Source organism: Rhea americana, unplaced genomic scaffold (assembly GCF_003343005.1).
Source record: "Rhea americana isolate MKP2758 unplaced genomic scaffold, rheAme1 scaffold_2, whole genome shotgun sequence".
Classification (NCBI taxonomy): Eukaryota; Metazoa; Chordata; class Aves; order Rheiformes; family Rheidae; genus Rhea; species Rhea americana.
Window position 1 is genome coordinate 3713533 of NW_028186149.1, and position 23293 is coordinate 3736825.

At 37.4% G+C, this 23293-nt stretch overlaps 1 protein-coding gene across 1 annotated transcript in view; it reads left to right on the top strand.

Moving 5' to 3' along the window:
* The window catches only part of THSD4 (thrombospondin type 1 domain containing 4), a 359658-nt gene that overhangs the window by 24370 nt on the left and 311995 nt on the right, over nucleotides 1-23293 (top strand). The window contains exon 4 of the mRNA XM_085303323.1: nucleotides 17446-17869. Coding sequence (XP_085159449.1) covers nucleotides 17446-17869 — 424 coding nt within the window. The remainder of the gene's footprint in view (nucleotides 1-17445; nucleotides 17870-23293) is intronic.

Here is a 23293-nt window from a genome sequence, read left to right on the forward strand (position 1 = left end):
TTGTTCCAGCCGCTTGGCACCTCCAGCCTCCAAGGGAATCCCGGCTGGCCAGAGGCTCTGCGGAAGGGCTCCTGGCACAGCTGCTGGCACTGCTGGCCGCTTTCCCTGCAGGCTGTCCCTTGCTGCTCTGGTGGCCTCTGCAGGCCAGGAGAGGCTGGCACAATTTGAAGCAACCACTGCATTTAAGGGCTGGAAAATGCAAGGACAAGGAGCAGAAAATAACATTGACTTTGTGCAGAAGATGTTACRTTTTTAGGAGCCTTACAATATGCAGTGTTAAAAAGATCGTGTTGTCTGTTGTGTCTCTGCTTTCCTATATGATGGAAGTCCTTCTGTTTTTGACAATTTTTGTACTTATCTAAGCATAGTGAAAACTGTTGCATCACCATTGATTTCCCCCCTGCCCTTTGGCAAAAGACTATGCATTTAAGGTCAGCCTGAAGTATGAAGTCTATTTATGTAATGAGTAATTTCCATCTTGCATTAGCAGGTCCCTGGTGGCTTTAGAGCCTGTTGTATTGCATAACTTTCAGATGCTTTACTAGTAATTGTAAAAACAGAATGAAGACAAGAAATGTTACTTGAAAATGAGATGTATTAGAACGACAAGCCTAATAGTTTTCCTTAATTTTACGAAGTCCAGAGTGCAAGTCTTTTTTGTAGAGGTGAGTACTGTGCCTACCARTTACATGGAAAGGTACGTTCAAAAGGTAAGGTACTGTAGATACAATTTTTATACTGTAGAATAGTCTTCAGTGTTTGCTAAAAGGGTGACATTGAGAATTGGTTTGAGGCTATTCAGAAAAAGAATTAGTTTGAGGCTATACCCTGTTTTCCTAATGTATACAGGCAATGGAAATTTTGGGGATATTCCTAATTACTGTATTAGACTTTATGTAAAAGCTGTRATTTTAGCAGGCTTCTATAAAGCAATAGAAGAGGGGATTAAGACCTGTGACTGAGATGAGCTTACTTTTGACAGCGTGGTAAGAGGAAATTGGATGGCTTCCAAGGTAAATATGTTTTGACAGCAGTGGAAGTCCTTCAAAGCAGCAAAATGTGTATCTTTTAGCAGCAAGTGGAAAAGTTTTCTGGCTGCTTCCAGGCAGCTGACTAGGGAATCAGAAAAATTGGGAAATATGAACTCCATAACTTAACGCAATTAAGAAGGTAAAGGTTTATTGACATTAGAATGGAAAAAGCCCTTTTGCAAGTGTAGTTAGACTATTTAAAAGTTGAAGGTGAAAGGAAGAAGACTTAACTCAGAATTTTCACCAAAAAAATAGTTATGATTTTTTGAAGAGAGAAGAAATACGAGTTTGAATATCAGGGCTTTATTCTGGTATGTAACCTGAGAAAGAATTACTTGAGTTATTGCAGATGTTAAGGGTATGAGCATGGAGCAATAATTATTTCTGCATACCTTCTACAGCTGTAGGTGGCTCCGCTGTCCCGTTACTGTTTTACAGCTTCAAAAATGTTAAAAAGAAATCGCTGTGCTCATTGCAGTTTTACTCAGTGTATTGGAATGGAGGGGAGATGAGTGTAACATTGTTCAGAGCAAAAAGTGGGGAAGTGCTTCCCATGTTTAGTCATTTTCAAAACAAAACTATGACTGATTTGGAAAGACGATGTAAAGGCTGTGAAGGACATACACTTGCAAAGATACCAACTGTTCATTTTTTTTCTTTTTTTTTTCCAAGCAAATCTCAAAATATACTTGTGCTGTATCTTAAAAAAAAAGAAAAAACAAACTCTGTAATAGCCTATTGAGTAAAGATACATTATACGCATGCGAAACAGACTTGGATCTTGTGTTTGTATGTTGTATGCAGAATAGCAGAATACCTATAGCCCTGTGTGAAAGCCAAGTATTACAATCTGCAAGCACAGCTTAAAGCGTTCACAGAAATTGTTAGACAGATGCAAGTAATAAAATGAGACTTGCATCAATCATGTAATGATTTTAATAATTTCCTAAAACTTTCAGGGCATGATAAGGAGTTAAGGTTACCCCATTCCATCCCTTTTATTTGTTATTCTCTGATTCCTGAAATTACTACTTGTGCACTACTAGATTTCTGGTGTAATCTTTATTTCAGAAAGTGAAGTAAGGCAGTACAGATGAGTAGCTATGAGTGCTACATCAGTAGTAGTTGGGGGTGGAAAAGAGCAAATGTTTTTATTCTGATGTAAATTTGGGTGCATGCTAAAGTGCTACGGAAGTACCAGACTACTAGAGCAAGTTGGAAAGTGATTTTTCTTCCACTGAAAATGTAAAAATGTGCTGAAAAGGAGAAAGCTGAAAACCTTGCAAATAACTGAAAATTCAATTCAGTAGTACCATTGTAATGTCTCTGAAGAAAGGTCACCCAGGGTTCTGCGTTTTGAGTCAGATTCTTTGGGAGAATTACACTTTTCATGATAAAACCAAAGAGCACTTTTGCTACTCTTCAGACATAACTTTTTAAACAAAATGATTAAAAAAACCTATAATACACATTGGAAACAAGTTAGAAAGCTGCACCATCTGTATTATGCCAACCGTGCACGGCACTGATAGCTCTGAACAGAGCATGCTTCAGAGTGTCACCCTTCCTCAGACTAAGGCTAGTACTCAGACTAGTACTTTTTCAAACACTGAGAAGAACTGATGCTCTGTCAAGTAAAAAGTCATAGCCTAACAATTTTAAAACATGAAAAAGCATCAATTAATGCTTAAAATTAATTATATTTTGAGCGCTTACCCTTTAAAAGATCTAATGTCCAAGATGTTGACAGTCATGTAAACATTGGCAAGAGAATTAGGCCCTTYTTTAAAGAAGTTACATCCTAAATGCAAATACAGTCCTAAAAATTAATAACATAATCAATTAAAAAACAAAGCCACTCTAGAACTTTTTCAATCTTGATTGCAATCATATCATCATACATTTTAGAAGATGTTTTTACTACAAATACTCTTTACACATTGTAATCAATATTTTAAAATCTTGTTTTCTGGATTTTTTAATTTTTTTATTTTTAACAAATTTATCCACTTGGAAATGAAGGGAACTCTTCCCAACTTTGAAGAGCTGAGTTTCCGTTAACATTGCCTTGGTTTTTTGCTTTATCTGCTACAGGCAGATAAAATGCCTGTAGCATACCCTAAGAACAAACAGGTATGAGGAGATAATGTAAAAGTATCAAAGCACTTAGGCAGCTTTAAAAAGAGGTACATACGGAAAAGTAATCAGGGCATGCACAAGGATAGCAAATGGTTTAAGGGAGAAAACAAATCCCAAAGACACATCATTCATAGAGTAGTTTTTTGCACTTGTTAAATGTTGCCTTTTCCAATTATTTTGGTGATAGAGAAGGCAAAGCCACAATTTTACATGCACACAATGCCTTTGGCGCCAGGYAGGATCGGCTTCAATGTGGGGCACACCCATTTAGAATCACACATTTGGGCCATCACACTGCAGTTTGAATTCTGCGTGCTGATAATCAGCATTAAAAATACTTGGATTAGACTTTGAGGAGGTTGTGGCTGGAGGTTTTGGGGTTAATTTTTTTTTTWAWTWWTTTTTTTTATTTCAGCTATCTCTGATGCTAAGATGCTTCCAACTGTCACCACCTCTTTCTCTACAACTGGGCTTTCTCAATGGAGGCAGAACTTCTGTGTCCACATCTGCAAGTGCTAAGTGTGCTTTGGGCTGGATTAAACACAAGCACATGTGGTTCTTAAAAGGGGAAAGAACAATTTCCATTTGTCACCAGAATAATGAAATAAGTAAAGCAGGCTTATATAAAAATGGTTTAAGTTTAAAGAAATAGGTTAATAAGGAAAGGGCTTCCCTAAAGCTCTTTTTTGTATTTGGAAGAGGAATGAGAGGAAAGATTTGCACTGAGGAAATAATCCCAAAATCATCAGCTTCTCATACTGCTATAGCTCTATGGTCTTTATTCTGGTGCCAGCAGTGACGTGAAAGTCGCTGTGCTGTTTTGTACCCTGTATAGGTCATCTTGCAGAAGCAGAACATTTCTAGACCTGTGAGTAATAGAAAGGAAGACTATATTACTGAATGTCAAAACACTGCTTCCTTTCTGAAGGTATTTCTTCTGCCTCCTTTTACAGTTGCTTTGACCAGCAAATGTAGGTCACTCGGTTGGCAGACCTAAACTTAACCTTTAAAGGGACAATCCAATTGTATTCCCCTAACCAGTGTAAGCATTGCTAGCAGCATGCTCCGTTGTAATTTCTGTGACCTCTTTCGTCAGTTCCAGTTTGCAGAGATGGACAAATGTGTGATTGCTGACCTCTCCAGTTCATGAAGGTAGTATTTTTCTCAAGTTCTCAGGCTTTATATTTATTGGTATGGGTGTTTGTTTTTCATAATTGGGATGGAAACCCAGCCCAAGTACTTGGCCATCCCTGCTTTCACCGTTTCTCTAATGGAATGAAAATGGGATATATTCTAGCCCAAATGCAGTAGGGGATGTAAAAGCTTAGTGGGGGATGAGGGGTGTGTGTGCAAGGGAAAGGCAGAAGAAGAAGGATTTGATCCTTTCTGGGGATAAATTTTCTAGAAAAATCTAAGAGCAGCAGTAAAATACCAAGGAATTAATTTTAGTAGCACTTGGGAGGAATTAGAAGCCGTATGAGGAAKATGTTTGTTTTCCTTCTGAAGAAAATTCCAGACAGGTTCTAATAGCCATAGAGATCTCTATGTGAGATATTTCCTGGGCAAATGAATAGCTAACTGAGGTTGTTGTTACTTTGGGTTGACTTTGTGCTGTCCCACCTCTCATCTGGTTTATTAATCCCTATAATATGCTCCAAGTCTCACTTATTATTGGACAATTAGTATCAATTTTATTATGTTACTGTGAACAYAGGTTGAAAGGTATTACTAAAAATAAAAAGCTAACATGATACGGCAATTGTGAGCCACCCTAGAAACTTTTTAAATCTTATTGCTGAACATTTCAACCCTTTCTGAAGTGGGAGGTCTGGAAGAGGGGAGAGAAAGTTGAGAACATATTTAGCATTCAGTCAAATGTGGAATAGTCCATTTTACTACCATTTTACCAATGAATTATTATATTGTCAGTAAGGGGCAGAAACACAACATTACTCCCATCGTAGTTGCAACGCCCAGAGGAAGAGCATCTCAACACAGTTACGTGATTATTTGCATTGAATGTTTGTTGTTTCACTACCAACTACATGCTTTCATGGTAAAATCAAAGGTGCAAAAGGTGCAAAACTTGCTGTCTCACAACTGAGATAGAAAGTTCCAACAAATTTCTTGGTTTTATTCTACTCATGGAAAAGAGAGACTGCTGGTTTGGATTCAAATTCTGGAATGCTATCACAGTTTTGAAGAGAAATAACATAAATGAGGTGATACAGCACTTGCTGTGAGATTAGTAAAAGCCAATATAATAAATTCTTACACCAGCTGTATTAAACTGTGCTGGATTGAGGTGTCAGCGATGATGTCTAAGGATGGAAAATACGTCCATACATATCTATCTCATATTAACCCAAGCTATCGACACCTATTCCCACATGACCATTTATTTAGTGACCTTCTTAATTATATTTTATCAGAAAAAATTTCCCATCATATAATACAGAAGTGACAAAAGAATCAGCCCTATGGTTTAATAATGTTTCTCTATGGAAGATACACTTCTCAAGTACAGTTGATTACTCTATCTGTTTCAACTCTGGCAGTTGAAATTTTTAGGCCAATTATGTACTTACAGTTTTTGATTTTAAAACATAATGCATGATGTAAAGCTGTTGAATACTTCTTTTGTTCTTACACAGATTTGAATCCTAATTAAATTTGCAGATTTTTTTTTTTTTTTGGAGAGGAAAGTGTTAGTGAATATTCACAAATCATAACTTTAGTAACTTTTGGTAACTACAATATCTGAAATGTAAACCACATTCTTTAGTTGCATTGTTTTAGTTACCTTGATAATGAAAATCAGTAAAATGAATGCCTGCGCTGATTTAACCACAATGAAATGTGCTGATGGAGTATGAATAACATACTATAATGTTGCAAAAAAGYTTATGATGATGACTCTGCTTTCCAGGGTGTAATATATTCTCAGAAGGGGTAGCTTGACTTCCCTGTGACCAAACATTTGACAAAGATAACTACTCAACACCTTTAGGCTGTCTTCTAGGTCAGTGAGCAAATAGCATGTATTTTCACAACAAAAAGTGGAGTCARAGGGCTCACTTCTTCCGTTCGTGTTTAAGTGATTTTCTCCAGATTGATGTAAAGCTGGTGAAAGGTGAGCGAAAGGAATGCAAAGTTGCACAGGACTACGGTGCAGTAATGAGAGGTGATATGTAGTGGAGTTTGCCTTAAAAGATGAGTGAATCAACCCGACTGTTAAGAGCTCTCCCTTTTGAGTAGCTGGCAATATATTCCCCAGGACCACTAATACGTTCCTTCTCATTAAAACTGTTACTTATGTCAGAATTTGCTAAAATACCATGAGATATAAATGTGATAGCAGTTATGTCCAGGATAAGACAGTTTATTTGTGACTTGATCATAAGAAAAGGGGGCCAAAAATGTGTGGTGGACAGTCTTTTTAAAATAAATCTTGTTAACWGTGTGCCTAAGAGCAGGTAAAATGTGGGAAAATTTGAGAATTGCAGGAGGTCTAGAGAGCAAATGATTGAATAGGGCAGTTTTAGGCCAGTTATAGCTTCAAGTTATGGAGGTAGTACCAGGGATTAAAAGTGTGTATCTGAAAATATTTTAAGGATAGTATTTTAAGAGTAATAACAATAATAAATTATATTTTAAGGAAATATATCCTATCCTGTTAACAGAAGCACATATAATTAGGACCCCTTTTTTTTCCTATTTGAAGCTGAAATTTGGTCTTCGTTAAGACTTCTTGGTCTCCCTTTCATTTTTTCTTATTTGCATATAGATTTTACGGGTTGGAACAATGCTGATGTCAGTAGCTAGTAAGTCCTTTTYGATTCTTTAGAAAGAAAATCAAGGCAACTCTAATTATATTGGGTATGTAAATGGGTAGTGTCCTTTTAAAGTTGTCAGTTACACTAATATAATGCTGCTAAATAGATAGTTTGCTATGAAATCTAAAATATTAGGTTAAATCTTGCTATGCCTGTCTGGAAAAACAGATTTAATTAATGTAGAATACATGTAATTGATTTAGGTAAACAGAATTTGGCTTATTAGCTTATACCTCTATTCTTTGTAGAAACTTGGAGGGCTTCTACGTAGGTTTCTTTAAGAAGGAGCTCACAAAGTATGGCATATTTTAAATTTATTTTGATGCTTTTTGAAGAAAGGAAAAGGCAGGTGAAGAGCAAAGAATAAAAATTCTACTTAATTTTCCAAGACACTGTCTTTTTAATAGCAACAGAACACTCTATTCCCTGTAAACTTATTTTTTAATGTCTTACTTCACTGGCCTATATGTAAATGTTAAAGCATTAATTATATCAAAAAAAGAGTTTCAGCTACAGAATAAAGCGTTCAGCGTTACAGTTCACCAACAGGTCCCTGTGGCCTGAAGTCAACAAAGGCTTCAAGCACAGACCTGTAAGCCTGTCTCAACATTGTTCCTCATAGGATGAGACAGCAGTTTGTATCATTGTAAAAATATCATAGTCTTATGAGAATTCACCAATAAAAATTTGATGAATGGAATCTATGCAGTAGCTGATTTAAAGTGTTGAAATAAAAAGCAGTCTTCAAATAGATGGTAATTGTAATGTGTAAGAATTGATGAGGGGCTTTTGAAGATGGTATGGAAAGGGAAATAGTGATTATTTGAGGTGAAGTTGGTTTCAGGATGAGAAGGTGTGATTAAAATGTATTTCCCTTCACCTCTATCTACAAAAAACAGGAGCGAAMAATTGTATTTTGAACATTTTACAGAACTGACATGGTAAAAGGGAAGGCAAATGTATGTATGAATAGCTCAGGACTGGTCCAGTTGCCTGATTTGCAACTGTAGGGAAGCAAGTCATAGCGTTCCTGTCTTACATGTCTTTTATGTAATGCRTCCTCTTTACTCCAGTGACTTCAATGGACCATCTGCACGTTAACAGTACTGAGCTTAGCTTTTTGTGTTGAAACCAATGTGCTTAAATTTTTGTGTGTTTTTTCCGACCTAAGTGTCAAGCCTGCAATATCAGGCCCTTATCATGGGCATGTTATACTCAATTTGTTGAAAAAGTTTAGTACCTCAAGGGATCTCTCTGGTTTCCGTGACATAGCACCAAAATCTCTTTAATTTTTGCAGCACTGACATTATATTTCTTGAGAAGGTTATAACCCTGATAATAACCTAGTTAACAACAAATGTTTTTTGTTCTTAGGAACGGAACATATAAAGTAAAGGTTTCCATCCTTGACCTGAACTGAAAACAAGTGAGAACATCTCTTACCAGGCACATGTTGCATGGGATATGAAAGACTTAAGAACTGTAACTGTGACATGTTAGAACTGTGTTTTTAATTCTTTTTTTCTTTTTTTTTTTTTTTACTGTCTTAATATTCTTTTTTTCGCATTTAAGTAGCTGCCTCGTAGTCTTTGGATGATTCTCAGCAAGACAAGTAGTTGTTGCATGAAGAATATTTTCAGCTGGGACCTGTACCCTGCTGTTCCCTCTTCACTATGCAGTTTGCTCAGGCTGTGTTGCCACAGACTGCTTCAGAGGTTCCTCTGAAAGCAAATGTCCTGCAAGGTTTAAACCTTTTTTTTCCTGGCTTCAGTACATATATGATAACCTCAAATAAAACCATTTCTGTTACTCAATCTTCTCCTCTTGTCTGACAGCAGATTTCAAGCTTCTAATAAATTCTTTACTGCTTATCATACTGTTTGATGTCCTGTTACCTTCTGTAATTTCAGTTTTCTCCCGCATATTAACCCACGTGTGTAATATTGATATCAAGTTAGATGAGACTCTTAAGAGAATTACAGATTTCAAAGGATGGTAAGACATTTTCTGCTTATTGTAGCTCTAGGCTACAACAGTTTGGCCCCTGAATTCAGCTGTCAGTGGAAAGCTTTAATCCTGTCAGTGAGGGATTTGAGGTCAGTCCAGTTTTGCAGAAGCCTTTGTAACTTCTTATGTATACAGATTATTAACAGTGCCAATGAAATCATTTTACTATGCTGTAATCACTGTACATATTAATAGCTATTGCCAGCACCAGTCTCTTTAGTTCTRATTTTTCTACTCACTTCATGTACGTGAGCATATTCTGTTTAAATTTTTCTTTTAATGTTTCTCTAGCTTACTTGGCAGGGTTCAATACCAGAGTTTCTGTATACCAGAGGACAAAAATCTGTTAAATTCTTGGTACAGTTAATGATGATTTATGGTGCTAATGGCTTCCAATATTTGATAAATTATCAATAATTACAACTTTGAATGGGATGTTGCTGGGACATTGAACTATACTCTGAAGGTACCTTTGTCATTTGGATTTTGTGTTTGAACTGCTTTGGTTTACAAGCTCAATTGTCTTTTTAGGGTTTGACTAGAAATATTATATATCCTGTAAATTCTGTTACTGAGGATGAGGATCTACCAAGTTGCATGAGATGAGGGGTAATGTTACCTTGCATGAATCAATTTGCTAGGATATGTGTTAGATAAAAATTAAGTTGGAAGTCTGAACCAGTGTTGTGGCTGTATGCAAGGATGACTGTTCTGCATCTGAGCAGGAGGACTTGTCTGTTAATTCCAGGACAGAGTTTCTGTTAAAGCTGAAGGTTTTGCTGAAAGCTCTAAAGTCAACCTAAATCTCAGCAAAATTAAGAGAAAGTGCATGGTGTTTGTTTTAAATCTGGTTGAATACTCTGTGATGAGATTGCATTGTCTTTTATAATAGTTGTTCTGGCTGGGTGTGCAGTGAAGGAAATAATCTACTCAGTTTATGGAATATTTTCTGTCAATGGATTTGAGTAAATCTGGAAAAATACCACTAAGTCTGTGATTCTTGAGCAATTTTTTCCTCCTCTTCTCCAGTGAAGCTAGTTGCTCGAGGGTGTTACTTTAGGAAATGGAAGTTCCAAGAACATTAATTACTCTTTGAAAAGCAGGGTGAAAGGCTGGAATTGAAAGTGAAGGAAACTGGCAATTTCTTTGGGTTCATTCTAAGAAAAGGTTGTAAGGGCAGTATAGCAAATCTTTTGTAATGTCATCAACAGTTTTTGCTACTGTTCAACTTTACGGTTTTTCACTTGCAACAGAAGCAATATAATGATGCTGAGAGGTAAGTTGAGTGAAATGCTGCAAAGCTAATGTAAAGTACATTCTTTATTCTATCTGACAACGAAAAAGAAAGAAAATGAGTTATGCTTCGGATGGAAGTAAGCCAGGGAACATCTGTTAAGAGAACTGTGGGAAAAATGTAAGGAGAAGGGAGCTGACGAAAAAGGGGTGAAAAATGAAGAAGGTATGTTGGAGAGGGGCTTTGTAACAAGCCCTTAAGAGAACACACAGAGGCCCAGGAAATCTGTAATCTTACTTGCATGTTTTAAAGATGCTGTGTATCCTTCAAGGAGGTTCAAAGGGGATTTCTGTGCAATGTAAATAGCCAGCCCATCAGTTAAGTATTTCATTCTTAATGAAACTCAAGAACACTTGAGGTTCAAAGTGTTATTCTTAGCTCATAAACTCTGAGGCCGTGATAATACTTTTATTTGCCTGTCAAGGGATACGTATGCCCAAGGCTAAAATTAGAAAAAGTTACTACAATGAAATACCTGTTCGTCGCTCAAGATGTACTTTGAGGGCTCAATTCTCACTATTCTCAGCTGACTTATCCTGAGTAAGAGAGAAATTCTTAATAGTTAGATCAACAAGCGTACTAGCTAATAATTAATGTGTTTGCTACAATCCTTACACTAATAGCATGACAACTGATTTCTCATACTTGTCTGAGCAAAAGTATTTTTGAAATCAACAGTATATTTGGTTAGCTTAAGTTTAAAGGTGCCCATCTTTTCAGTTATCAAAGCACTAACCAGATCTGTCTGAACAGTTGGGGAGGGGTGTGTCTGTGGGAATTATGCCCCAAAAAGGAGATTGCTACATCTACATAAACAGCTGTTATGCCTCTACTTGAGATAAACACAGTAGAGCAGAGATGTCTGTYGGCTGTGGCCTGACATGAAACGCTTAAGGCTGCTACTTGCCTTTCAACATGTATTTTCTGTTAAGCAGTAATTTGCCTTCAGATGGTAACTCTGTTCCTGATGGTACTGTGTTATCCACTTGGTTGTCCGTATTACGCACAGTCTTGATCCTAACTGTCTACAAGCAGCGCTAAATACTTCTTTTTCTCTTCTTTTGCCCTGTTTCTCCTCTTTAATCCGGTGAAGATCTAAGCAACTCTTTATTATTGAGCACTTATTTGGTACTATGCATAGCGAGGTAAGAAATGATGCTTATAATATACCAGCAGTTTAGCCAGGGAGCCTAACAGGTGATGAAGCTGGTGAGATTCGCTTACTGTTGGGAGTCGGATGCTTTTTCTTCCTTTCTGCTGCTTCTAATTCCAGAAGAAGTGCTCCGGGCCTTTGTCCATGCAAAATAATGTAGGAAATTACTGACTGTTATCTTTTTATTAGATGGAATTAATATAAGGCCTGGCCTACATTAAACAGTTTTATTAGCATGACTATATCAGAAGTAGTAGAAGTCTGACTGACATAAAATTATACTACCAAAAGCCCTATGTAAAAGTAGCTGATAGGCATAGTATATGAGCAACCTGTGGGAGCATGTGCTTTCTTTACCTGACTTTGGCTGATACAGATGAAGTAACTCTTTCCTGAGTGAAGGAGATGAAGGATGTGCCAGTCCTAAATCAGTGTCCTAAACTGTAGAGCATGAGAGAGTGAAGCTGCCTGTGCTCATCTAAGGACCAGGTCTGGACCCTGAGAAGGAAATATGCTTGACAAATGTATTAGATTTCTATCTAAGAACATTTATTAACAGGTGATGAAAATTGTTGTATTAGTGGAATAGTCATATTAATTCGTTTCAGCTGAAAAGGACAGTGCTTTTGAGGAGACTAATCTAGATGGTAATGGATAGCTTAATATCCTGAAGGGTCCAAGCAGTGCAAAGGAGCATTGAATTGATGCAACTGAGAAACACTGAGTAATCCTGTGGAAAGGATGATCCTAGTTCAGCAGTTAAAGTATCTTCCCTTTTCAAGAAGGTTATGAAATGACTGTACCAGGTTTCTTTTTCCTGTTACCTGTTTTTTTTTTAACTCTTTATTGCATAGTTAAATGAGCAGCAAAATATTGGTATGTTAAATACTTAAATTCTGAGATGATAATGCTCATATTTTAATGCCAGTGATTGACTTATCTACTGGAATTCAACCCTGCAGTCATTCTCATGCTTGTGTTCCAGCTTATGGTTTTAATACCTAAATAAATCCATATATGATGGTGTTTAACAGAAGCAATCTAAAATTACTACTCTTGTTTTCATAGAGGTTGTGTGAAGAGTTTATACTGATGCATTCGTATTCTAGATATGTCAGCATAGTGCAGCATGTTGCAGATTTTGGAAATATTATAATCTTACATGAATGAATACAGCTATTTTGGGAACTCTTGTGCTGGGAGGAATATTGGGCTGCATTCTGCCCCTAGACTTATGTAATTTTCCCATTAATGTTGGAGGGACCACAGATATGTAAAGACAGAATCTAGCACCTTTCAGGAAAAACTTCATCAAAACTGTGACCTCAACTCAGATCTTGCTCAAACTGAATTTCTAGAGTTTGTCTGAGAACTGTTTACTATGGTTCATAGAGTCAACCTTACTCTTGTAGCAACACATCCTGCTCAGATGCTCTTCTTACCGTTGCTGCATTAAGATGGATGAGTCCTGGTTTGCAACATACCTGAACATGTTTAGTTAACTACTGTGAAACCTCAATCTAATTTATATTTGGCTAACTAGGAGCAAGGCTCAGGGGATATTGTCACTTGCTGATTCTTTTTTCCTCCTTAGCTTGTTTTATTAAATGAGAATGCATCCCAACTTTGACCTGAGTCATGATGGTGTGTATAATGGCCCTTATCTTTAGCCTAACAAAAAGTACAATGCAGGATTCTTCAGAGTAAACCGAAAGGGAGGAGTTTTTAAACCTTGCTGTGGTGAGGAGTGAGGAATGCAGGTCACGAGAATGGTAGGTAAGAACAAGTCCTGCTGGCAACTCAAAATTCCTCACAAGCCATCAGGGCTTGGCCTGCTTCCATCTCCTGCAAGTAATTTCATTAAACAAATAGTGTTGTCAAGGTTAGTTAAACTCTAATTATTAAGTTAATGAAAGTCTTTTGATTTTTCTCCCCCTTTTCTTTCTCCTGCTTCCCTTCTCTCCACTGTTTTCTCCTCTTGTATAGATCTGCGTAACAGTCCCTCCCTCCTCACTGCATGACATCATCAGTTCTGCCTGAGGCTCCCCAAGAAATGTAAAAGCTAATTACTACCAAGCTATTTTTACAGGTTTCTTAATTACATTGCAACAAACTACATTCCTAATTTCTAAGGATGTTGCCAAATGCAAGTAAAAGGCACTTTGAGGCAAAACAAACCGTGTGCTGAGTAGTTTCACTCCAGACACTATTGGTTTAAATGAGTGCCTGGAAACTGATAAAGATGTTAATAATTAGAGGTTGTATGTCACTCTTTGTTTCTGGCCGTTTATATGTTGAAAGAAATGTGGTGTTCCCAGCTTGAAGACGTTAATCTTCCATTTCATAGGAAGGGCGTTCCAATGAAATTCCAGATCATAATTACTGTACAACCTGAGCAAATTGAAACTTGTATTCAGTGCTACACAGCAAAGTCTTGGGTTATTTTGGCCCTAGCTGCTATGGGATACTTGAGGACAAAGGGGAGGGCAAAGGAGAGGACTCACTGTTGAGCCTTGATGCTACCATAATCACCTCATCATAGGGATACTAGCAGCTTTGGCTACCAAAAATGATGCCTTGTTTCTTCATAAGTTGGGACTTCAGCAGTGTTTCCAAATTAAAGTGTAGGAAAAGCCAAGATGAGACAGGAATTAACAGGGAAAATGTTGTTATTTCTTCTTATGAACTGTTGTATTTGTTCCAGCCATCAACCATTTTACAAGAAAAAAAAATTGACTTCCCTCAGAATCAGAGTTCTTCTATTTTTTTTCAAAGAATTTGGTGGGATTCTAGTAGCTTCTGAACATTTTTGGCTTTCAGCTATGGCTCCATCTTTCAGATACTATGCATGCTATATTTAAGATCGTCATATGCTCATTTCATCATCTTTTTCCAGACTGAGGAGTCCTAGTTTGTATCAGCATTTCTTGCATGCACTTCAATTCTTTTCAATTCCCACTCATGACCTTGAACTAGAAATTGATGGTCAAACATCAGTCCAATATTTGACTTCTTGCTTGACCTCTTCTGGTTTGCCAGGCAGCAGTTCCTCCAGGAGGATCAGATGCTCTATCTTGCTGTTTGTACAAGATTCTAGTGTTTATTTGCTGCAAAGAATTTAGTGTTGAGAGGGCTGAGACAGAGGCATTGCTCCAGATGGTCTGCAGATGGTATATTGCTCTGTTTTTCACAGCTTTCTGCTCATGTTGATGCCAAATGCAAGGACTTGACTATAGATCATAGACTCCGCACCCTAATTTCAGTTGACCTGCCACCCTCCATCCACCCCTGCAAGGGCGCTGGTATGGAGAGTGCCATGACCTATTTTGAAATATCACCCCATGCAGCCTGTGGTCCACACAATGAAATATTGCATTTTCTAGTTGCCAGGAATTGTTGCCAAAGTTTGTTCGTATCTTAGACACCTCAAATTTACTGTGATCAACTTGAGAAGAAATTAGCTATCTGTCAGAATCGTTAGAGCGTGGGGCAAGTGAGAACAGAGAGTATCTATTTTCCAGATAAACTGAATTGCTCCAAAATATAAATGCTTCATGTGAACTAAGTTACCAAGGTGTTTCTAGAGTGTAAAATATAATTAGAAATCTCAAKAAAGATGGATTATTTCTTCTTTTTAGGTTTGTTTTTACACAGAAGTGAAGAGTTGTGCTAAAAATGAGAAATGGCAGTGTTGTGGATGGAATTAATAGCTTTTTCTGTTAACAAAAAAAAGAAAAAAAAAGGAATTAAAAAGAAACCCCAAACTGTGCTCATTTAAATCAAGTTCCAGTCCATAAATTCAGCCCCCTTCCTTTCCTGTCCACTTAMAGGGAGGGATTTTTATCCTACCTTAATGCACAAAACTGTTGTATGTCTTGTAACTACTAAACCCATGGCTCAGCAATGACCCTCACTGTCAGGGCGCACGTTAACTGGTATAAACAGCTCAAGAGTGCTAGCGACTTACCTGTCKGGGTGAATCTGTACTCTCAGTTCATACATCCTTGAGCCAAGAAGATTGATTAAAAGCCCAGCATGTCTGTAAAGCTAAAATGTTAAGTAAATGACTTCCAAGGTTTCCACATAAGAAGAAAATAAATGCAAGAAAAAACAAATCCAAAGAAACACCTTTGGTCTGGTGGCTTTCTGACATCTGTAACATTTTGGTTTCTCGAAAATAAGCRTGTCAGTTTATAACCTGTGGTTTTTACTGCAATTCAAATGTGTTTTATATATATTAAAAATACATTTTATGGACAGGAGTAAAATGACCTCCTTTCAAGGGTGTCTCCCTTCCTGAGCTGCAGAGGTTACCCAAGAACAGTTGTGTTTGCACATTCATATTGCTTTGAATGGGGAGAATTTTCTCTGCCAGCTCAATTTCTTTAGATTGCAGCGTTAGAAATCTAGGTCTGATGTGATGTTCAGCTGTACAGGATGACAAGGAAAACAAATGTAAATGGACACATTGCTTACAGATAAAATACCAAGATTAACCTACTTGAATGATACGGCCTGAATGTGCTTTTGTTCATTTTGTGATTTTCCACTCGTAAGTTGGAACTGAGTTTCTGGGCTAAGTCCCTTCTGTTGCTGTGGGGACGTAGGTGGCTTCAAACATCCTCTAGGGGGTATCTGCTGYGTAAGAGTGCTCCCTGCTGGTTCAAAGCTGTGTCGGGAGGTGGGGCGACATCACTGTGCCACTCTGTCTGCAAGTTGTGGGTCACTATCTGTGACACTATCTAGTGTTTGTCACTATCTGTTAGCAGTGAACATCTTCCTGCGTCATTCTCCCAGCCCTGTGCTCGCCTCTTGCCTTTGCAGCACAGTATCCCGATCACCGTTTCCCCTTCTGGATCCTCGGTGCTGACAAGTGGGCAATCCTGTTCTCCGAAGCTGCACTTGGTGTAATGTTCCTTTGAGCAGGACAGCAAGGATGGTGGTGTACTGCAGATGGAGGTATCTCCTGGGAGATACGCTCTTCAGGAATACAGCTCTGGTGTCCTCAGCTTTTCCTCACCCTGTGACTTCCTGTACTTCTGGGACATGGTTTGACAAGGGTCACATAGCCCAAAATGTGGAGTCTTGAGTAAGGAAAAAGAGATCTGTGTACAGGAAAGCACCCCTGAAACTTACGTGATTAGTGCTGATTGTCAGGCTCTTGTACAATGTTGTAGTAGAATGCAGTGAAAGGTGGGCTTACAACCCAACAATCTAAACTGGGGCTCCTGATTTATTAATTGAATGTATCTCTAATGTATACCTCATATAAAAAACAAACAAAAAAAMCTAGATAATTCTGCCAGTCAAAGGAGGAGTGAAAATAAACTATGTACCATAATAGAAATATTTTTCTGTGTTTGTTATCTTTTCCAGGAATCTTTTAGTAGTATTTTGATTTCCTTCTTCCTTTCTTTGCCCCCCCCTTTTTTTAATTTTTATTTTATTTCTTTAATTAGCAAATGAAGCAGAAGCACAGGAAGCTAGGATACAAAATGTTGTTTAGTGATCTTTGTGCGTACTGACTTCAGTTTTTCTTCTGTCTTCACCCAGATCTCCAGAAGAGATTCCATTCCTTGGTGTTATCTACCTTAAGCTTCTTAGAAACATGGTTATAAATTTTAGGAATACACCTTGACTCTCCAATATTTCCATTTTAAAGGAGAGTCCTGGGCATTAACAAAACAAAACAGAACAACCTTGTTACTTTATTCTATAACTAACACTTTGCCTTTGCTAATAAACACCAACTTAGCCAAAGAGGGCCCAGATTTTAGTGCAGCTGGTTGACATCATCTGAGATTCCCAATACACAAATCAAAAGTACATTTTTTAAATATATATATATATATATATATAGTTTGAAATTTCTGGATACCTCTTTCTCTTTTCTCTGCAGTGAATAACTTGGACAAAAAGTCGTATACTTATCTAACTTCTTCTTTGCTTATGAGTTCGGTAACTGTTTTGTCCTTCTGTCTTTAGAAGCAGAAACAGAAATCCTATTGGCCCAGGAAAGTATGGCTATGGAAAAGTGCCGTATATTCTACCTTTGCAAACGAATACTGGTCAGCATCCTCAGAAACTTCGGAGGCAGCGACAGTCATCAAGGAACCATGTATTTCATCAGAACCCGAGTCTCGGGAACATTTACAGCCAGGCAACTAATCCTTCAGTTCAACATGGGAATCTTTATCAAGAAGAAAGTGGACCTCAGGCTGGACATCAAGTCATAGGACCCTCAGTTTATCAGTCAACTTCGTTTCCTGTATCTCAAAGTTTGTTTCATAGTAGCGACTCAAACCATCATGGGTCTGCGTCACGCCAGGTGGTCCAGCCTCAGCCTCAAAGAGCTGCAGCTATTGTGTGCATTGGCGCCTACAAGCAATATAAACTCTGCAACACAAATGTAAGCCTGATCTTTCTATATTTAATTTTTAGGACAGCTATTGCTCTCCCTAGGGTGCTAGATGTTCATATTGTCCAGCACTAGAAGTGAATCATTTCTTTTATTAATTTTAGGAATATATTTTTTGAATTTATTTCAAGTGTCTGGGAGAATGTTGAAAGTAGATGCATAATATTATAGTTAACTAATGCCAGGCATTTAAGGATTCTCAACAATGACTATACATACCAACATGTATAATTATGATTTAATGAAGAGAAAAACTGAGTCACGGACAAACTGAGTTATAGACTGTATTATGAAAGCTTCCTGCTTCTCAGTCTCATAAGGTAAAGCTGTCCTTCTGGGTATGAGGTTCAGTGCTCTGAATAGCATTTAGAACCAGTATAGCATTTAGAACCAGTATCCAGTAGTTGAGATCACGACAGTATCTTTCCATGATGCGTTCTGTGACAGACGTTGCTTTTATCAGCATCCAAGTTAAATGCTCTGATTTTAGTGTCCTAGCTTATTTGAGTGAAAATCTGTAATATTTTATTTTTTAACTAAAACTACTCTGTTATTACTTAATTCAGAAATGTCTGGCTGCATGTAGCTCTGTGCTCTGGAGCAGTTTCCCACTGTATGTAGGAGACTAGTGAGGTTTTAATACTTCTCCCCTCAAGCAGTTTCCATCATACCAAAATTTTAAGGTTTTGCCTATGTTATTTCAGTATTTTCTACTTCTCGTAATGTGTCCTATTTGGACTACTAATTTAACTTAATATTGCAGACTTCAAGAATATCCTATTTGGATATTATGAGCAGGGTATTCTAGAGCGGTTTCAGTACGTTGACATATCAGGCCATACGTTTCTGGACGTATATGTGATTCTTAATCTGTCTGTTGGAGATCCTGCTTCATATAGTGGAGGCCTGCACAGTGGAATATATGATCAGGATAACAAAAATATGACCTAACCAAGTCAGGTGAGCATCTTTTTGCCTCTTAGTGTAGCGGTGATCACATTTGTTTTATTTATGAATAAAGTCCATGGATTGAGTCTGGAACAGTTGATTGAAAAGGCTTAATGTCAAGGAAGGTTTAGTGCATTCTTCTGAAATGAAAAGCATGAAAGAGTTGCTTTGAGCCTCTATTACAAATTGCTGCTTTGAAAAACAGTTTCTGTTTTTAGAAGGAAATGGGAAATGGACTTAATGCTTGGGCATTAATTTAGAATGTTGTCTGTGCTGAATTTGGTCATTGGTGTTCTGGTGATACACAAACATCTCAGTGGGCAACACCCAAGCTCTCTGTTTTTCCTAATAAATCTTTCTTTATGAGTATACCCAACATTCCAGTTGGTGCATTGCTTTGAAATACTGTCAAAAGAGTCTTTTCCCAATGTGTTTCACTTTTGTTTGGGATCCTCGTTTCTTTTTCATGTATTACTTTCTTCCTGTTCATCCCTACCTTTATTTTGTTTGTTCTCACATCAGTGCAAAATGTTGAACAGTGTACCATCTGACTAAGAAATGTAACAACAATGTTTTCCAAAAAAAAAAATTATTTTCAGAGAGCAAAAGTTGAGAGGTGAGGAAGTGAGAAAGCAGATGAAGGGAAGAAAGAATTCCAGCTGGCTTAGATGATTGAAAAGAAAAATTTATAGATGAAACTTGGTGAAAATGACAAGTGGGATGGAGAGAAGAGGGTTGTGAACTTGCRAATTAGACAGTGGCAGGACATGCAAGTTGGTGTAGTGAGTGATCTGGCCATTGTCAATTTTTTTGCTGGCAGTATGAGTACAGGAGTGAGACAGAAGAAGGGGAGAAAAAACAGAGGAGAAAAAATAGGTGAGCATTCTAGTGCTGCATCTTTGCTATGATTGCATGTATCAATGCAGTTAAAAAGAAATAATCATTAATATTATGTGAAATATTTAATAAGAAGGGAAAACTGAAGTAGCTCCTCCTAGGCATAGAACTCTATATGTTCACGTTCTTTAATAAAATTCCTGTTAGCCAAGGAGAAGTTGTAATCACTGTTCAGGGTTATTTTCTCCCTAAAATGTGGTAATTTAATATATTAAAAAAAAAAGTGTTTCTAAGAACAGGCATAAAGGCCAGGATGAGTGCAAAACAAAGCCGATAGTATTTTGCTTTGCTTGTTCTTCCTGATCAAACACTTTTGCGTGTGGGCTTTAATTTATTTTTTAGCTACAATAACACTCACCAAAGACCTTTCCAGTATGCAGAGAAAAATATCCCCTTCCGCTTCCCCTTCCGCTTCCCCTTCCGCTTCCCCTTCCGCTTCCCCTTCCGCTTCCCCTTCCGCTTCCCCTTTCTCCCCCCTTCCCTTATTTTTTTCTGAAATATACTCCCCTAAAAAAATCTTACTTATCAAGAGGAAAGATTCTGTTAACTGTTATCCTGGTGTTTGACCACTCCCTTTATTGTTTCTCCTAAGGGCAGTTTGTTAATAACTAAGAGCAGTTAGTTAATAACAAATTAAGTCAATTTCCCTTGATCCATTAGGTCATTTCCTCATTGTTGTACTTTCTTTTTTTCTTTCTTTCCATTAATARCTGAACGCATTTTACATGACTGACAGCCTGATTCATAGAAGTTAAACTTGCAGACTTTGATTAAAGAACTTTGGAAGCGCTTGTGTTTGTTCAGATATTTTTGCATTAAACTGATTTTCTTATTGTACAAGTGGCTTCTTCTCTTCAGTGCCTTGCATATAGGCTTTGTCTATGCTATCCTCAGAATATACAGATATTTGTCACCYTTTTAAGCAGGAGACAAGCAGTAAATGTCTGTCCTTTTGTACTAAGCAGCACTGACTGCATACACTATTCATAGTACAGTAATATTCACTAAATTTTAGTCTGTATTCCTCCAAAATAATGGAGCAATGAGTAAGTCTTTACTACTTCCCTCTCCTTATCCCCCTGCACTGAAGCAAAGAAAATTATATAGGCTTGTGAGTGAAGTAGAGTTTGAATGCAAACTTCTTTGCATTKTTTGTCACTGGAATAAAGGGAACAACTCAAATGAAAGCATTTACTGAACACTTTTTATTCCTACTCCCAAGTGCTGCCACTTTGCTAGCTCTTCATGAGTGTCTGAATGTGTGCGTGAATACTTTTATAAATTAACTTCTGGCTGAGGGTTGCTAGTGGAATGCTCACAGGCAAAATTGCAGAATTCTGGACACTTCAGTCAACTTGATTTGCAGTGTAAATTTGGTAATGCGGAGTGTCCCTCTTTAAAATCAGTTTTATCTAGTTTAATTTTTTTCAAATGTAGTTTTAATTATGGCATATTAGTGAAGACATTAACTCTTAATATGCAGTCTTTGGTGGTGAATGCAGGCCAGAAGGCCCTATTTACCCTGGCAGCTTATTACACCCCCTGTTCTGCAGTTCCCTACCTTCTAAACTGCACCAATACAATTGAGGGTGGAATTGTATGGCCATGACCACTTACATACTCTCRTTAACCTGAAAAATAAAATGGAGACCATTTAGGTGATTCAGGTACAGCACAGCGGTAGTGTGAAAAGAGATGAAGAGGAATTCTTATTTCAGTTTCACCATTAAGAGCAACACAAAATGAAATTCAAACCTGAATTGCCTTTTGTTACAAATTGGCATATATTTTTGATCAAGTTTATACCTTTGGTTTTTTTTAAGTGTTTGCAAAAGCCAAGCTGAAACATGAAAGACTAATTGTTGGGAACTCAGCAAAATGTTTATGAATAAAATTTTGCAAGGCTAATCCAGTTCCATTCACAATTATTAGCTTGCTTGTTAGTTCATATGGATTAGCATCATGTCTCCACTCAGATTATGCTTCTCTTCCCAGTATTTTGTGTAATTGCTACTTAGCAGGAAGTCACTCGTATTTTGGASAAGTATCTAATTAGGATCAAAAAACTCTCAGATATACATATTAACATTATTCTAATAGTGCAGCTATGGAAAATCCAACTCGTGTTTGTGAATAAAAGGGCTCTGCTTGGATCTTTACTCTTGTGTGCAGAGAGCATCAGAATGACGCCTAAGCAGAGAAGGTAAAGATTTGAAAGATAATTTTTGATATGGAGAGTGGTCTTCTGGCTGAAAAGCTGAGGTGGAATGTGAGAGGCCAAGGGCCACTCCTCAGCTCTACCATGATGTGATAGATTGATATATAGCATTACCTAAAGAGTGTTAGTGATGATGATAATTTTAACTGGTGTGAGTTAAAATGTTTCCAGTGGAAGGATTTTTGGATAGAGAATCCTATCAAATAGCATTGAAATGTTCTGCAGGAATGGATTAAATACTGATGTGCTTGTCTGTTGCCTAACCACATAGGTACATAGGCCACACTGGCAGGCTCCCTGGGTGTCTGGTGTACTGAGCTGTTTCACCAGCTTACTGGCATTCTGCCCAAGAATTTTTGAATTTTTCCATTATGTAGGAAATATTTCATTTCCAATGTTTCACTTTATAACAAAGGTGTAAGTGGAAATGTTTGATTTTATATGGAATGGAAAAATGCAGTTTCCACACAGGTCTATTCACAAGCARTATGGGATGCTGCAAGAACACTGTTCTTTATGTAGCTGGGATGSTCAGATACTGAGATAAAGACAAATCTCTGCCTACCCATTTTAAGAGAACCTTTTTTACTCAAAAAGCCCCTTCTTATTCCCAGAGAGCTACTGTGTAGTTTATTGGAACTCTTTTTGATATTTCTATGGAGTAGGTGTTTGGCATAAATGGCAAAGTCAGGTTATAATGACATATCTCTTCCTGAGGAAATTTAACCTTCACTTTATGGGAGCAATTTTCCCTCCAAACACTGTAAGGTTTTATGTGCATTTACTAGTCTGACCTTCTGTAGGTATATAGGAAGCTTATTGAAAGCTTATGCAAGTTTACATTACTTTGGGTTGTACTGAGATTTCTATGACTGATTTTTGCAGCAGAATTTCATAAATATCAATTAAGAATGCATTGTCGCTAATACAGACTTAATTTACTGGACACCAGCAGACATACTGCTTTTTAAATGTTCTACATAATTTCATCAGTTGTTTCATATATGCAGAGGAGTAACAGAGAGATCTTTGAAGCTTTTGGACCACAGTTTTTCCTTAACACCTCTACACTTACGGCTTTATGCACCTGTGGCTTCAATGGCTGAGAGCACTGATTAGAAAACTGTTTAGGAATCTTAACAAATTCTCTTGTCCCTTCATGGTGTTTATACCAATTTATGTGCATTTAGCTCTTCTAGTGTTTCCTCAGACTGCTCCTTTCTGGCTTCTTCTCAGATTTTAAGTTGGCTATAGTATTCTAGGATGTGATGCAAAAGTCAGACCTCTAGTTAATATTCCATGTCTGAAAATACTTCACTGACGTATAGTACTGAAAGTTTTGAATTCAACAT